We start from the raw sequence: 15,749 nt of genomic DNA, 5'->3' as shown, positions 1-15,749 counted from the left end.
GCACTAAGGCTCCTCTACCCCCCAGGTGGGGAGGAAGAAAAATCAAATAGGAGCCAGAATTTAACAGTATGATGCAGGTCCAACGAAGACAACATAATGATGAACATGGTCTATAAAAAGATGGCTGCCAGTGCAATGGACCCGTAACCGTGGCAATTTCAGAGTAATTTTCACCAGCCTCACCTCCTCACACCTTGGCTCCTAACAGCTTCTCAGGAGTTATGTTCTGCCTCATTAGGAATGGTCTCTGTCCCCATTGGGACTACTGGTCCAGACGAGTTAGGTGACTATACCGACAAAAAAAAAAATCCTGTACACACACAAATCCACACTAACACAGCTGAATTAAAACACTAAATTAAGGTTATTTTTAGTCTGTTTTCAGTCTTTGGGGAATGTGCAAGCACAATTTTCAAACCTTTAACTTCCTAAATTTGCTGTAACGATGAACACAGCACCACATTTGGGTTTGTGAAGCAATCAGGACAATTTTCCACAATGTTGTCAATGTGTGTCAACTAAATGTGTGTCAGTTGGGGCTGCTGGTGGGGTTTTGTGAATCATCAAAGGGTTAAATTGCCGCCGTTCTTTTCCCACAACAAATCAGACCGCCTCAGTCACTATGTAGTGACTTGAAACAGAAATGTTGGTCATACCAAGTAGCTGCCAGATGGTCATTATATTATATTCTATCAGAATCCTTCGCAAGGCCAGATTATGCCAGACCCAGAATGGGATGCAAGATGAAATGCATGTCAGGGGGGGCAAGTCTAAAATACATAGAAAACCATGCTATCGTCATATCAGTTCATCCATCCATTATTCTATGTCTCATCTGTTTTATATTAAATGTTCTCCCCGGTACTGCTTTTTACTGGGCTTGGGACAGTCACCTGCAGGATACTGGTTTGTGGCCTGTTGAGGCTGCATTTATATATATTTTTTTCTTTCTGTGTCAATTTGTCCATCTGTCTGTCTGTCCGTCCATCCGTACGTTTATTTATTTATTTAAAAAGTGAGTTTTTTTGTGGGTTTTTGCTGCCCATAACAGTTGAGGGGACAGTCACAGTATTTAGGGGTGGCAGTGCCCCCTATTGCCCATGCCTACATCTGGCCTTGTCCCCTATTTTATCATTTGTGGCCTATTTTTTAAAATCGTTTTTTGTTTAATATTCCTGGTGTTTGAAGGAGCTCACATAAATTGATTTTTTTTCTGCCTGTGGTTAATAAAGTTATTTCTTCCACTTTTGGCTTCTCCCATCAGGGGTTGCCACAGCGAAACAACCCTCCCACGAGGATGATTCGCAAGGGTAACTTGGCAATGTTTTATGCTGGATGCCCTTCCTGATGCAACCCTGTCAATCCAACTGGGCTTGGGACCGGCACGGCAGCAGAGAAGGGAATAGAGAGCAGCCTGGAATCGAACCCAGATTCCACGGATGGAAGGCGCCGCAAAACCAGCACGAGCTTAACCGGCCCCCTTGTTAATAAAGTTTAATAAAAGTAAGTTTTGTTTTGTTTTCCCTCTGAATAAAACAATGAAAATATAGGAATGTAATATAATAAAAAAATCTCTCAAAGTTTTTATTATTTATTCCAATTATTATTGTTGCTGCTGTTGTTGTGTGCAGTCTGGCAGTTTTTAGATTAACTTGTGCTGAAAAACTTTAACTCTATCTGGCAACACTGATTCAGAAACAAGCTTTTTTTATGTAGGTCAATAGAGAGAAGAGAATGAAATATGAGTACATTTTATACAATAAAGTGTTAATAAATCAAACTATTACACTGCTAAAGATCAAGTTAAGCGATTGTCCACATATACTGTTTTCTTCCGGGAAACTCTCGATGACAACGACACAGAATTCCTGGAGGGCGGTGTTTGATTGTCTAATCAACTTCTAGCGAACGCAAGAAAGAAGCGATAACAATTGCATGCGTGGTTTCAAAACAGAAAATCGTCAGTAACTATTTTACATTCAAGGAAAAGAGAATAAAAGAGAATCAGAGCGAAAGTGACTGACAACCTGATTTCTGGCGCACGCTGGAAAAATATTTCAACGGACCCTAGTCCAAAAGCCAATCGTATTCGGTTGAATCCTTCGGTTACTTCCGGGTTTGCTCATGTGACTTGCTATTTTGACTTTACGCCGAGGGTTGGTTGTTTTATGCTTTTTAGCTCATGTAACTTAATGTTTTAAACATAAATGTAATGTTTTACGGTGTACTTCGCATTATTAGCTGATTATTAGTGCATTTGTCCGCTAAATTCGTTAAATGTTCTGATTTGGCGTTTGTTTGCACATCCATTTGCAGGCATGTCGAGCAGGTACCGCATTGTGGTGGAGGGGGAAGCTTCTGAAACCGACTCTGACGATGAAGTTTACATCACCTCACTGCCGTCTGGACCGACGGCCAGAGCAAAGGTAGCCCTGCAGCTCTGTGTCTGTGTCTGTCTGGCTGTTGGTGCTGCTGTGTCCTTTCCTGATGGAACATTCCTGATTCAGTTTAGTTTTGTTTAGGGCCAACAAAAAAAGGGAATAAAATTTGTATAATTCTGAGGAAAAAGTCATAAATTTTACAAGAATAAAGTCGTAAAAGGATGAGGAAAATAAAATTGTAATAGAAATAAAGTCTTAAAATTCTGACAAAAATTAAATTTTTTTCAAGAATAAAGTTGTAAAATAATGAAGAAAGAAATATTTTTAAATTAGTAAAATTGAGAGAAAAAAACTTATTTAAGGTATTGGAGGTAGAAAAAGGCGCATCTGAGCTCACGTTGGAATTCTTGTTGTTGCTAATAAAGTTTAATAAAATCCAATTTTGTACAGGAACAGAGATATACTATTATTACAAAAATAAAGTCATAAAAGTCTTGAAAAATAGTCCAAATTTCACATAAATAGTCATTCAATTTTGAGAAGAGTCAAAACTTTACAAAAAATAAAGTTGTACTTTTTTTTAAGTGGGAATTTTGCAAAACAAAGGTTGGTTATTTGAAAATAAAATGTTATTTCAAACAGTAACTCATTTGGACATCACAGAGTTCCTGAAACTTTCTCAATCTGCTTTTTTTAATGTAAAATTCTTTTAAGATTACAACTTTATTTAAAGACATTTTTACCTTTAAAAATATGACTTTTAATAATATTTACAATTTTTTTGTCAAACTGTGACATTGACACTATACTTAATTTCTCAAAAAAGCGATTTGCTTATTTACTTTTAAATTATTTTTCTAACATTTTTTATTTATTACTTTTTTTTTAGTAAGTGCCACCAAAGTTTTGTTGTAGTAACACAATGACAATAAAAATCTTTGAATCTGTTTTTTTCTTATAAATTTAAATATTTTCATATATATATATATATATATATATATATATATATATATATATATATATATATATATATATAATTTATTTATTTTTACATTTACAATTTCATATTACAATTGCAAATTTGAAGAAATTTGCAATGTCTACTTTCAATGTTAAAATAAAATGTTCTCTTCTGTTTGTTTGTTGCTAATTTCCAACTTGGTTTTCATTGACTTCCTGCAGATCCTCACATGTATTTTTCTCAATGTTCCTGAACGGCGCTAGGTTCCAGGAGAGGCATCTGAAACGGACAGTGAGGGCGAACCGCAGCCGCCGGCCGCCCGAGACCCTGCAGCCGGACAGGAAGGCGGCCAGATCTTCAAGAAGGCCCTGCCTCCTCTGGTTGTGGTCAGGGACCATCTAGATATTCAGTCTGTAGTGGAAGACAGGCCGAGCCCGTCGTCCAGGTCACATGGTACGGACTACAGCCATATATACTAAGATCTTGCTAAGCTATGACTGCTAGCTCAGAGATATCCAACTTGCTTCCTGGAAATACTGTGTGTGACCCCCCCCCCCCGTGTCCTTCAAAATGCACATAGCGCACTCATCTGTGCGCGAATGGTCAATCCAGCGAGCGCTTCCCAAAGTGGCACAACAACATTTTTACAGATTTTGGAACAATAATTAGGCCGATTTTTTTTTTTCTGAAAAAGTTTCCGCTTTTAGGTGCACCGTATTGGTTGAGACACGGTAACTCAGTCCAGGTCTCTAAAAGCTGATTCTGTTTGCAGGCGACAGTCTTTTACAGCAAAAGCTGCAGGAGTCCAACAGCCGGCTGTATTCTGACGTGGGGCAAATGGTTTGTCATGTTTACAGCAGCGCTAACAAGGAGGTATGCTGTGTTTGAATCCCTATAAATGCTCAACTGATTCCAATTTGATTCCAAATTTACAATTGGATCAAGATCAATTTAATTTTTTTTAATTCTCTTATCCAAAATTAGCTCTTATTCTTAGACAGTAAATCTAACCTTTTGTTTCCAGTCAAACTTCATTTATTGAACTTTAAATATTCATTACATTTCTTTGATGGAGGACATGCATACGAAAAATGACCGTATTTCTTGCTACATCAAAGGACGGTTTATATTGAAACCTTTCTCAAATGTAAGGCGCTTTGAACAAAAAGGCACATTAAGCGAGACTAAAGAGTCAGATCTCAGTCCATCAGTCAGACTTTATTAATTGTGTTCTCTGTAACTCATCTGGAACAGCAAGTACCCATGTCGCTCAAATAAACCTTTATTTTAACCGCCGACCTTAACAGTTACAAATGTTCCTGTTTTAAGCTTTAACAAAAGTTTGCCTTAGAATTCTGAACATTATTAGGGTTAGGGTTTTAATTTCCGCTTGCCTCAGACCCCATCTCGTCTGCAGCCAGGTATTCCTAACGTCAGTAAAGTTTGCAGGATGACTGGAAATGGGGGCGGGGTTGCTCCACACCAACAGGGGTGAATTTCTATCCTCGAAAACAATAGTTTTTTTTTGATGTGTGCTAAAATCGGCATAATCTTAACTTAAAGACCAGTGGGAAGACTTTTAACACGGACCAAAAGATGTTCAGAGTGGGAAATTGAGTGATAAATCTATCTGTTAGTCAAAATAATAGAAAGAGCCATGAACTTTATTCCGTCAATTTTACATTTCTGTTGTTTGCCATGGTGAACAGGTGCGAGGTGCAACATCTCAGCTGAATGCCTCCCAGAGCGCCATCATCAACGCGTCCCACAGCATCAGGTTAATCCTGGATGACCTCAGAGCCGTGTCCGAGAAGATCGACATCATCACAAGCTGTCAAATACTGTCTGATATTAACATTAGTATCCCTAACAGTTTAAACACTTCTATACCTTAACGAAATAAATATTATGTTTTAATGTATTTGTGTCCATTTATAGCCAATAGGTCCTTTTCTGTGAGCAAAGGTGGAGATTTTTGCTACAGGGGACCAGAAGTAAAGTTGTATTTATACTATAATATCCTCTAATGCTATGTGCAGATTACTTCGAGTATTAACCGGAGATTATGCGTCTTCATTAATTACTTCCTCTGCTTTGTTAGTTTCTGCCATCTGTGTTAGACTTACATATGCTTCTCCTGTATAAATCTGTGGTAAAATATGCCATAAATCTCAAGCTGTTTTGTTTTTGGTGTGAAGTTTTGCTTTTTTTAGCTTTTTCTAACACACAACTGATAAAAGGAAACACAAAAAGGTCATCAGAATAAATCTTTATTGTTTGCAAATAAATGTTTTGTATAGAAGTCATTACAAATATGGAATGTAAAAAGCATAATTTTGAAAGTTAATTGAGATATTTTGTCATATATTCATACTTTTTTAACCCGTAGTAGTCTGGGATATTTCTTCACTTTTTTCTCTACTTAACAGGAAACTCAAATTGATCTTTAAAGAGTTCATTTGTGACAATGCTTAATATATTTTTAGTGCAACCCCAGCATTTTTTTCTTAAATATTACACAATAATTCCACAATGAACCTGAAACTTTTCAGAAAACTCAATTCAGAGGAATAGATTTTGTCATTTTTTTAAGCAAAAATCCCGATCAAACAATCTTTTATCTGTTTTTATGTAATCATAATAAAAACGTATAAATTGCTAAACATCAGAATTATGTTTAAGAATTATATACAATGTTGTAAGGATCTATTCCACAACCAAAAATATCAAAGCTACAAAATTTTTTGTCTTTAAAATTCTGAATGAAAACTAAACTAATGGCGCTAACTGTTCAAAAGCTACCAAGGGTTGATTACAAATAGTGTATTTTCCGCACTTAAAAGACTAAATATTACAATATATATACAATATTTCTTGGCAACATACACAAAACCTGACAGTAAATGTGTTAAACAATCACTACAGGTGTATAGGACAGAAAACTAGTATATAACATACAATTAAAACCAACAGTGACTGTAATCCCACAGCAGACACATGTCCATGATCCCTCTACAAACATATTATACAGGGGTGTAGATGTACACCAGGACCACCACCAGCAGGTTGAGGACAGTGCCAACAATCCCCACAATCCCAAGCAAGTGATCAGGATCAACGGAGTATCCCGGCATGTTGGAATAACCACACAGAGGAGTAGCAGCCTAAAGGAGACAGAGACACACGTTCACACAGTTAGAACTCCAGTAAGCTTTTGGTTTCAAATAGAGAGAAATGTTAAAACCACCAGAAGACGCCATTCATTTTGATTTTTGCTATAAATGTGATGCCTCGTTCACACCGGGAATTCTTGAATGCACTAATGTGCAGTCTTGAGCATTATTGTTTTTTTTTTTTGTTGTTACGGTTTACTAGCGCACGGCTGCCACCTACAGTTGGAAGAGACTTGGTGCGAAATGTTGAAGCGGTGGAAATCTCGCTGCTCTATTCTGTCATATAATTCCAACCGGACATAAAATGAAATTACTTATATCTCTTTCATGATCAATTTTCAAACGGTTGGCACTTCCGTAAATTCAATTACATCACTACCAAATCCGAGTCCCTGATTGGTCGAAGTTCCATCTGCTTTAACGTTGAACACCTGTTGTACTTAGAGCCCGGAAACAGTCGTGGAAACATGCGTAATGTCGCGTGAACGTGAGAGTTTTGAATAGGGAAGCCTAAAACGTGTCTTTAGGCGCATTTTCAAGTGTTCGCTTGAACATGTGTTGCCGAGGGCGATGTTATACATAGCTTGAGATGTAAAAAGGTGATTGCAACTAAATACAGTGTAGGTTACATGTTTTCTAAACTACTTTCAGTTTGGTTTTAAAGATAGGTTGTACAAATTTCCACTAAAATGATGAAACATTAGTGAACTAAAATTCACAATAATGGCAAAAGCATATTTGTGATGTTCAGATTTCATTCTGGGAATAAACAAAAAGAGGATTGACCCATTTTATTTTCAGAGGAGCTTTTAAATCTGATGGATTTTAGGGTAAAACCACCTACAGATTCAAAAATAAATTGCTAGAACTCAGAAACACTGATAAAGACTGCAATGAATGTGCATAAATACAAAATATTTAATTTACAAAGAACAGTATTTGTAAAACAAATATTTTGTGCTTCAAAATGCAGACACATTGGTATAAAGAGAATAGTGACATTTTGAAAAAATGACTAATCCTGCAAAGAAGCATGCTTTGTGTGTAAAGATTCAGGTTACCTCGTTGTTTTTCTTTCTTTCTTTTTCATCTCTCAACGTCGCTGTGGCATCCATTTATCAGCCCTTGACTTTTCTAAACCAAGAAACAAGAATTGCTTTCAGCCCAAATGTATCGTTCCCAAAAAGACAAACCGGAATGTTCATAAGGTTGATGTCTAGGAAGACACTGGCACCTCTGTCAGAGCTTGCTGTAGAAGTCTTCGCTGTGTTCTTTGCCCCAGGCTGCAGGAGTTCACAGGTCTGTAATAAATGAGTGTATGGAAGGATGTTGGTTTGTTTTAGTGTGCATTTAACTGCACAGAATGTCCCCGTAGACCAAGAAGCTGCTCAGCTGGATGGCCGCTATTTCTGTGTCAGGTCACTTAGTTGGCTCCAAAGCACGTATGTATCGAGTCCAGGATGTAACAGAAGGGGCGAAGGGCCTCCAGTGTTAATTCTGTAGCTCAAGTTGTCATTCTTTTGATTACCATCGGCGTTGCGCGGGGAATCCGTCTAACGACCGTCAGTTACGTTACATCGTCTCCATTGCAGCTCCGATCCGTTTTACTTTGAAAGTACAATGGAAGTTTTTATTTTGAAACCCAGATCTATTTCTCATTTCTCTGCTTTTAGTCACGACTTGACATGTCAACATACTAGAAGTAGAACCCCTGTGTAAAGCTTGCGTTGCATTGTGGAGGGGGTGTAAACATTCCGAGTGATTAATGAACGCAATGAAGACGCACCGCAGACAAACCAGTGGAAATCAGCCTTTACTCCTCAACCAGTGATACAATCAACACAATTCCTTTCTTAAGCAAAGTAAGCAGCGTTGAACAGATACGCAACATTGCTGGTATGGTCAGCTATGTCCTCTGACCTGAACCCAATAGACCAGGTCATGGACCAGCAGAAGAAGAGAGTGGATTATTGTAGTGACCTGGCAGAACTGCATGTATCACATGTTGAACAGTAGAACTCATTGTCTCAGAACAACAACAACATGAGGCTAGTAAGGAGCAGCAGACATCGCTGTCAAACTGTCACGAACGAAAAATGGGGGAAATACTGACTGACATGGTCTTCTTTTCCTTTCGGTTTTTCCCTTCAGGGATCGCCAAAATGAATCAGCTTCTTCCATCTAACTCTGTCTTCTACATCCTGTATTCTTAACACAAGCTACCTTCATGTCTTTGTCCACTGCATCCATAAACCTTATCTTTGGTCTTTCTCATGTCCACCATCATCAGAAAAATGCCACAAGAACAAGTTAAAACACCAAAAACACAATTTGCACTGTATGCTTCTGATGAGGTGGCGGATGGTCTGGGGGATCTCCTCCCACACTTGGACCAAAGTCCCTGCCAACTCCTGGATAGTCTGTCGTAAAACCTGCCGTTGGGGGATGGACCGAGACAGGATGTTCCAGGATGTCCCAGATCTGGAACCCGGTCTGGGGAACGGGTGGGCCAGTCCATTCCATCAATATCTTCGTCTAGCACGGGGTGTCAAACTCATTTTGGTTCGGGGGCCACATTCAACCCATCTGATCTCAAGTGGGCCGGACCAGTAACATAAAAGCAAAATAACAGTCTTGTGTTTGAATGTGTAATAGTAAGTTATTAGGCTACCATGTTGGTTGAGGCATTTTTTCCAACTGAGAAAAAAACAAAACAAACACAGAAGCCAAAGGATAATAATAATAATATTTTTCATTCATCCTTTTTTCTTTTCTTTCTTCGGGCTGCACGGTGGCACAGTGGTTAGCGATCTTGCCCCACAGCAAGAAGGCCCCCGGTTCATGAAAAACACAACATCAATGGGGGTGCCTTTCTGTGTGGAGTTTGCATGTTCTCCCGGTGTATGCGTGGGTTTTCTCCGGGATCTCCGGCTTCCTCCCACCATCCAAGAACATGCTTCATAGGTTAATTGGCAACTCTAAATTGTCCATAGGTGTGAGTGTGAGAATGAATAGGTGTGTGATTGTGGACATTCTACCCTGCAACAGACTGGCGAACTGTCCAGGGCATCCCCTGCCTTCGCCCACAAGTGGCCGTGATAGGCTCCAGCAGCCCCCTGACCTCAAAAGGGACAAAACGGAATAGAAAATGAATAATAATAATAATAATAAATTTTATTTCAAGTCATCCAAGGTTGCTGTTCAAGGTTAAAATACGAAAAACAGAATAAAACATCAATAAGATATTAACAGAGTAAAACATGAGTAAACATAAAGATAAACATCAATAAGACATAAAAACAGGATAGAAAAACAGACAAACGAAGTAGTGTTAACTGAGTTGATTTACTGTATGATTGTTGGAAGAGATGAGTCTTGAGTTTGGAATGAACAGTGGCAGAGTCAGTTTTGCATATATCGGGAGGAAGAGAATTCCATAGCTGGGGGGCGGAGCAACTGAAGGCTCTGTCCCCCATGGTGGACAGACGGGCAGGTGGGACATGGAGTTGGAGAGAGGAAGAGAAGTGGAGCGATCGGGAGGGAATGGAAATGTGAAGAAGATCAGAAATGAAGGGTGGAGCCTGGTTATGGAGTGCTTTGAAGGTTATGAGGAGAATCTTGAAACTAATCGTTTGTTTATGGGAAGCCAGTGTAAGTTTTGGGGAATTGGTGTGATGTGGTGGGATAACGGGGTCCTGGTGATGATGCGGGCTGCAGAATTTTGGAGAAGCTGCAGTTTCCTTAGAGATTTATTGGGCAAACCAAACAGGAGGGAATTACAATAATCGATTCGAGAAGTGACAAGACTGTGAACAAGTACAGCAGTTGTATGAGGACTGAGAGAAGGGCGGAGACGAGATATATTGCAGAGATGAAAGTAAGCAGAATGAGTGATGTTATTAATATGAGATTGGAAAGAAAGTGAGCTGTGGAGGATGACACCTAGACTCTTTACCTGAGGGGAGGGAAGGAGAGAGAAGTCGTTGATAGAGATGGAGAAGCTATTGGATTTGGAAATAGTAGATAAAGTGCCTACAAGGGAGCCAGTTTGGCTCGTGCTGGATTACGGCGCATTCCGTCAGTGAAACCAGGGTTCGAATCCAGGCTGCTCCCTATTCCCTTATCTGCTGCGGTGCCGGTCCCAAGCCCGGTTGAGTTGAGAGGGTTGCCTCTGGAAGGGCATCCGGCGTTAGACATTGCCAAATTATCCGTGCGGATCTTCCTCACAGAAAGGCTGATTTGCTGTGGCGACCCCGATGGGAAAAGCCGAAAGTGAAAAAAGAGGAAGATAAAGTGCCTACAAGGAAGACTTCTGTTTTGGAACTGTTGAGTTGGAGAAAATTGGAAGAGAACCAGGAATGGATTTCTTGCAGACAGAGGGGTAAGAGAGGAAGGAGGAAGTGAAGAGGAGGGTTTAGCAGAAATGTAGAGCTGGGTGTCATCTGCATAGCAATGGAAATTAATATTGTGTTTATGGAAGAGAGAACCAAGAGGGTGGATGTAAATGATGAAAAGAAAGGGACCTAGGACAGAGTCCTGGGGATTACCAGCAGAGAGTGTGAAGGTCATTGACCTGTGAGATTTAATCTGGAAAAATGACTACGATCTGATAGATATGAGGAAAACAAGGACAGAGGGGTGTGAGAAATGCTAAGTCTGTGAATAAGAATACAGTGGGAAATGGTGCCAAAAGCAGCAGTTCAATCAAGGAGAATGAGAATGGACAGTAAACCGGAGTCAGAAGCTAAGAGGCAGCAATGGGAGCAATGGGAGGTAGAAAAGTTCTCTTTCATGCAAGAAATCGCTCAGCTAAGGGAAGCTCAAAAAGAGGCCTAGGTGACCCATTCCAGAAGAATCTCCAAGAAAAAGAGACAGATTGTGCGACTACTCTGTCGCATGGACGAAGAAAAAATGGAGCAAGAGCTTCTTCTAAATGAACATCAGCTGGCATTAACAGAATCACAGAATCAGCTGGCTAAAGAAAGAGAAGACTGGCAGAGTCAAATCACCTCCCTGCAGCAGGAAATGGCGGAATTAGGAAAACCTTGTGAGGAGGTTAACGCGTCCAGGACAAGGATCGCAGAACTACAAGGTCAGATTGAAGACCTAAAACTGGATCAACAGAAGAAAGATGATATGCTGCAGGAAGCTGCTCAGAAAGCTGCTCAGCTTGAAGAACAGATGAGCCACAAGAAAGAACTTTTAGAGAAAGTGGAAACCTCTTCGAGCTGCCTGACAAACGAAAGGCAACAAAGGGAGGTAGAAAAGTCCTCTTTCATGCAAGAAATCGCTCAGCTAAGGGAAGCTCTAAAAGAGGCTGAGGTGACCCATAACAGAAGAATCTTCAGGAAAAAGAGACAGATCGTCCGACTACTCTGTCGGATGGACGAGGAAAAAACGGAGCAAGAACTTCTTCTAAATGAACATCAGCTGGCATTAAGAGAAGCACAGAATCAGCTGGCTAAAGAGAGAGAAAACTGGCTGAGTCAAATCACCTCCCTCCAGCAGGAAATGGCGGAATTAAGAAAACCTTGTGAGGAGGTTAACGCGTCCAGGACAAGGATCGCAGAACTACAAGGTCAGATTAAAGACCTAAAACTGGATCAACAGAAGAAAGATGATATGCTGCAGGAAGCTGCTCAGAAAGCTGCTCAGCTTGAACAACAGATGAGCAGGGAAAGACATTAATGGAAAAAAGAGGAGTCCTCTTACATTGCAGAAATCAAAGAGGTCATGTCCAGTCTGAATGAAATGCAGACCGAGATAATCGATTGTGAAGAATTCTCCAAGAAAAAGGTCTTCCGGCTACAAAAACAGAATGAGTTCCTAAAAAGGCAGATACGGGAGGAAGGTTTGGAGCTTACCAGAAACTTTGAAAGGGAGAAAGGTAAGCTGGATAAAGAAAGAGAAGGATGGAAGAGAGAAAAAGAATCCCTTGTGAAAGAAATTGCTGAATTAAGAAGAAATTGTAAGGAGCTCAAGGCAGCATGTTACCAAACGGAAAAGACCTTTTTGGAACAGCTCTCCAATAATGAGAAGGCCATGCATAAATTAAAAGAAACCATCAGAGAAAAAGACGCCATCATCAGCAAACCGGAAGTCACCTTGAAGGAAAAGCTGCAGCAAGAAGACCAACAGCTTCAGATGGCAAAACAGGCCCATCACAAGAACAAGTTGGACCTTAGCTTGAATCTACAGCAAATGGAAGAAGAGCTTGAACAAGAGAGGATCCAAACAAATCAAGCCAAACTCAGCTTTGACTTTTTCCTCAACCTGTTGAAAAGGTCCCGACCACAGCTCCGGATAGAAAGCATTCTTCCTGTGACACCCCCACCCTCCCCCCACCACCACACACACGCACACACACCCAGCCCCCCCACAACCCACACAGACACAAAGTCCCCCCACAATCCCCTCCCCAATAAGTCTTTAGCCCTTTAGCAACTTAGATGGAGTTATGATGTTCTAAGTAGAGCAAACTGTAGGAAAAGCTCCAGCGTTAAAGAGTGACACTTTTAGTTAGTATTTTACTGATAGGAACCAGTGTGGCTTTTTCTATTCTAAATGTGTATTTTGTAAATATTTATCTTCTATTCTATTTTTTATTCTATTGCACTAAATGTAACTTTAAACAACAGCTCCTTTAAGTTTAAGCTACGTTTACTTTAACAGTTTTGTTTTAATTTTTTTTTGTTTGATTTAAAAAAAATATTATATTAGTGACAGTACAGTTCTATTTTTCTTGAGGTCAGGCAATTGCGTGGAAAGTTACCCCCCCCCTTAATGCCTGACACTCGAGTCTGATCAGGGTTTTCTCCAGGTGCTTTGGTTTCTCCCTCTGTACAAAAAAAATCCCACAAAATCTAAATCCTCCAATTCTTAAAAGTAAAATTAGAAAGCAATAAAAAATAATAACAATAAAAAAAATTCCCCCTCCTTGAATTGCCACCTTATCACGGTGGAGGGGTTTGCGTGCCCAAGAAAATCCCCATTTGATAGCCCCAGCCTGGGCCTATTGATGCTAAGGGATGGGCCAGACTAAGAGCAATTCACACAAAGAAAGAACAATGACTTGAAACATTATCAAGGTTTAAGTTTGTTCTACCTAAAGCAGGGCTGCTCATTCCTGCTCCTCCAGATCTCCCACCCTGCCTGTTTTCCAGCTCTCCCTGCACTCCTTCCTGCTGATCACCTGGACCAGGTGTGTTCATTCCATCAGAATGTGGAGACATCTGATTGAATGAATCAGCAGCTAGCAGGACTTGGAGATCTAGAAAACAGTCAGGGTGGTAGATCTCCAACACCAGAAACTAGCAGCCCTGAGTTACCAAAGCCTTAATCTAAATGAAACAAAGCCCCATTGAGCCTCAGTCACAGCTGTCCTTACAGGTGGAAACAGGCTGCCTGCAGGGAAAAATGGCAAAATCTGTCAAATTAGTCCCAGCCTGAAACTGCAAACAGAACCCAAAATAAAAATACTTTCAAAGCAAACGGTCAGAGAAAGAGCTCAGTCTGAAGGGGGAGAGCATGTGTGAGCTGTGCAGCCAAGGTGTGAGACCAGCAAAAAAAACCTGGACCTGAACTTAAATGTCATCTGCCTCCTTTGTAAACCAGGCCACTCTTGTCACATCACATTGTGACACAGCTGTAAATGCTGAAACAGCAATGAGACGACTGTCAAGGGACCGTCAACAAAGTGCAAGTTCGGAGAAAAGACTATTCTGTAAATGAAAAAATGTCCATATTTATATGAGCTGGTAATGAGGATTTGTCAGCAGATTCATGCTGCAATCAATACTTTGTGAAAAGTCCATCTTTATTTTATTGTATATCTTTTTCACATTTTAAAAGTTATATGATTCATAATAAAAGGTGCTCAATAGCTCTGAAGACACTGAAGCTGTCACCAAACTTTCTGTACTGGTGACATAAGCTTGAGAATCGTCAGAGCGATTGGGCATTTAGGACCAATTATGATGCATATTTTTAAATAAATAAAATTCCTAGAAATAGAAAAAGTAATTTTCTGACATCTTCAGAGCTATTGAGCACCTTTATTGTAATTCAAATCTATTAAAATTTGAAAAGAATATATACAATAACATAAAATTAAGATGGACTTTCTTACAAAATATTGATTGCAGCATAAATATGCTGACAAATCTTTATTACCAGCTCATGTAAATGTAGACATTGATGGTCCTTTGGCAGCCGCCTCGCTGACATTTCTGCATTTACAACTGTAAGAGAAATGCTGCATTCATGTAGTGTTGGAATGATCGGAAAGATGACGGTCCAACCCATAAAATCCCCACCATCATTCCAACACTATGAATGCGGAATATCTTTCTTCACCTTAACAAAGATTAATATATTTGTAGTGCACCATCTATGAGGGGACACCAGAATAAAAGGGAAAAGAAAGCACATTGAAGAATGACTGTGCCTAGTCTGAACATACCAAAACAAATTGCTACAGGGATTTCTTTGAATCAAAACCACTATTATAACTTTGTACACATTTCGAAAGAAATCTGTGGTATGGCAAAAGAAAGCCTTTAACAATATGGGAATCCTGAAAAATGACAAAGCTTCGTTTGGTTTGCTATCACACTGCATTTTTTAGACGTACCTGTTAAAAACACTTCACACAATTCCTTTCTTAAAAGTCATACCGTAACTTCAATATAGTCATTTGGTTCCAAATAAAGTCCCACTCCCATCATCCATCTGTTTCTTTCCCGCTTCTTTCTGCTTTCCCGCTAGCTTACAGCAATATCTGAGCAATATCTGAACTACCCAGACGTACAAGTTTGAGGAAAACAAAGACGCACACGGATCCAGTCATCTACAAGTGGATGCACCACAACGGCAGTAGGGAGCTTTTAGCCACGCCCATGGTATTTTCAACATCACAGATCTGATCTTTTTCAAACAGCATTTTTCTAGTCTGTACTGATTCACAACAATTTGAATAAAGAAATATTCAGAAATGAAAGTTTAAGCTTGATTTTCTTCATATATATCAGGCTCTTGTGCGGCTCGTTGCCTCTTACCATATTTTATATACACCGTATTTTCACGACCATACCACTATGGTGCGGTGCACCTAAGGTGTGGTTGACTTCAATAAAGAGGACCTAGGAGACTGTCATGGTGCCTCTGTAAGTTCTCCTCCCCCTCATCTCTCTGCTTGGCTCCTGATTCTTCTCAGCTGTGTCCATTCACTTCATC

At 39.8% G+C, this 15,749-nt stretch overlaps 2 protein-coding genes across 2 annotated transcripts; both read left to right on the top strand.

The window, feature by feature from the left end:
• Nucleotides 1-2,070: 2,070 nt before the first annotated feature.
• On the top strand, nucleotides 2,071-5,528 carry bloc1s3 (biogenesis of lysosomal organelles complex 1 subunit 3). Its single transcript, XM_023952566.1, has 5 exons — nucleotides 2,071-2,156; nucleotides 2,317-2,426; nucleotides 3,606-3,795; nucleotides 4,115-4,215; nucleotides 5,052-5,528. Exons 2-5 carry the CDS (start codon nucleotides 2,319-2,321, stop codon nucleotides 5,235-5,237), a joined length of 585 nt encoding a protein of 194 aa, XP_023808334.1. The 5' UTR covers nucleotides 2,071-2,156; nucleotides 2,317-2,318; the 3' UTR covers nucleotides 5,238-5,528.
• A 5,825-nt stretch (nucleotides 5,529-11,353) lies between these two features.
• On the top strand, nucleotides 11,354-12,203 carry LOC110017665 (cingulin-like protein 1). Its single transcript, XM_023952099.1, has one exon. It carries the CDS (start codon nucleotides 11,412-11,414, stop codon nucleotides 12,201-12,203), a length of 792 nt encoding a protein of 263 aa, XP_023807867.1. The 5' UTR covers nucleotides 11,354-11,411.
• Nucleotides 12,204-15,749: the final 3,546 nt, after the last annotated feature.

Source organism: Oryzias latipes, chromosome 23 (genome assembly GCF_002234675.1).
Source record: "Oryzias latipes chromosome 23, ASM223467v1".
NCBI classification, from domain to species: Eukaryota; Metazoa; Chordata; class Actinopteri; order Beloniformes; family Adrianichthyidae; genus Oryzias; species Oryzias latipes.
The sequence above is the reverse complement of the archived record's forward strand: the minus strand, read 5'-3'. Positions and strand labels throughout refer to the sequence as shown.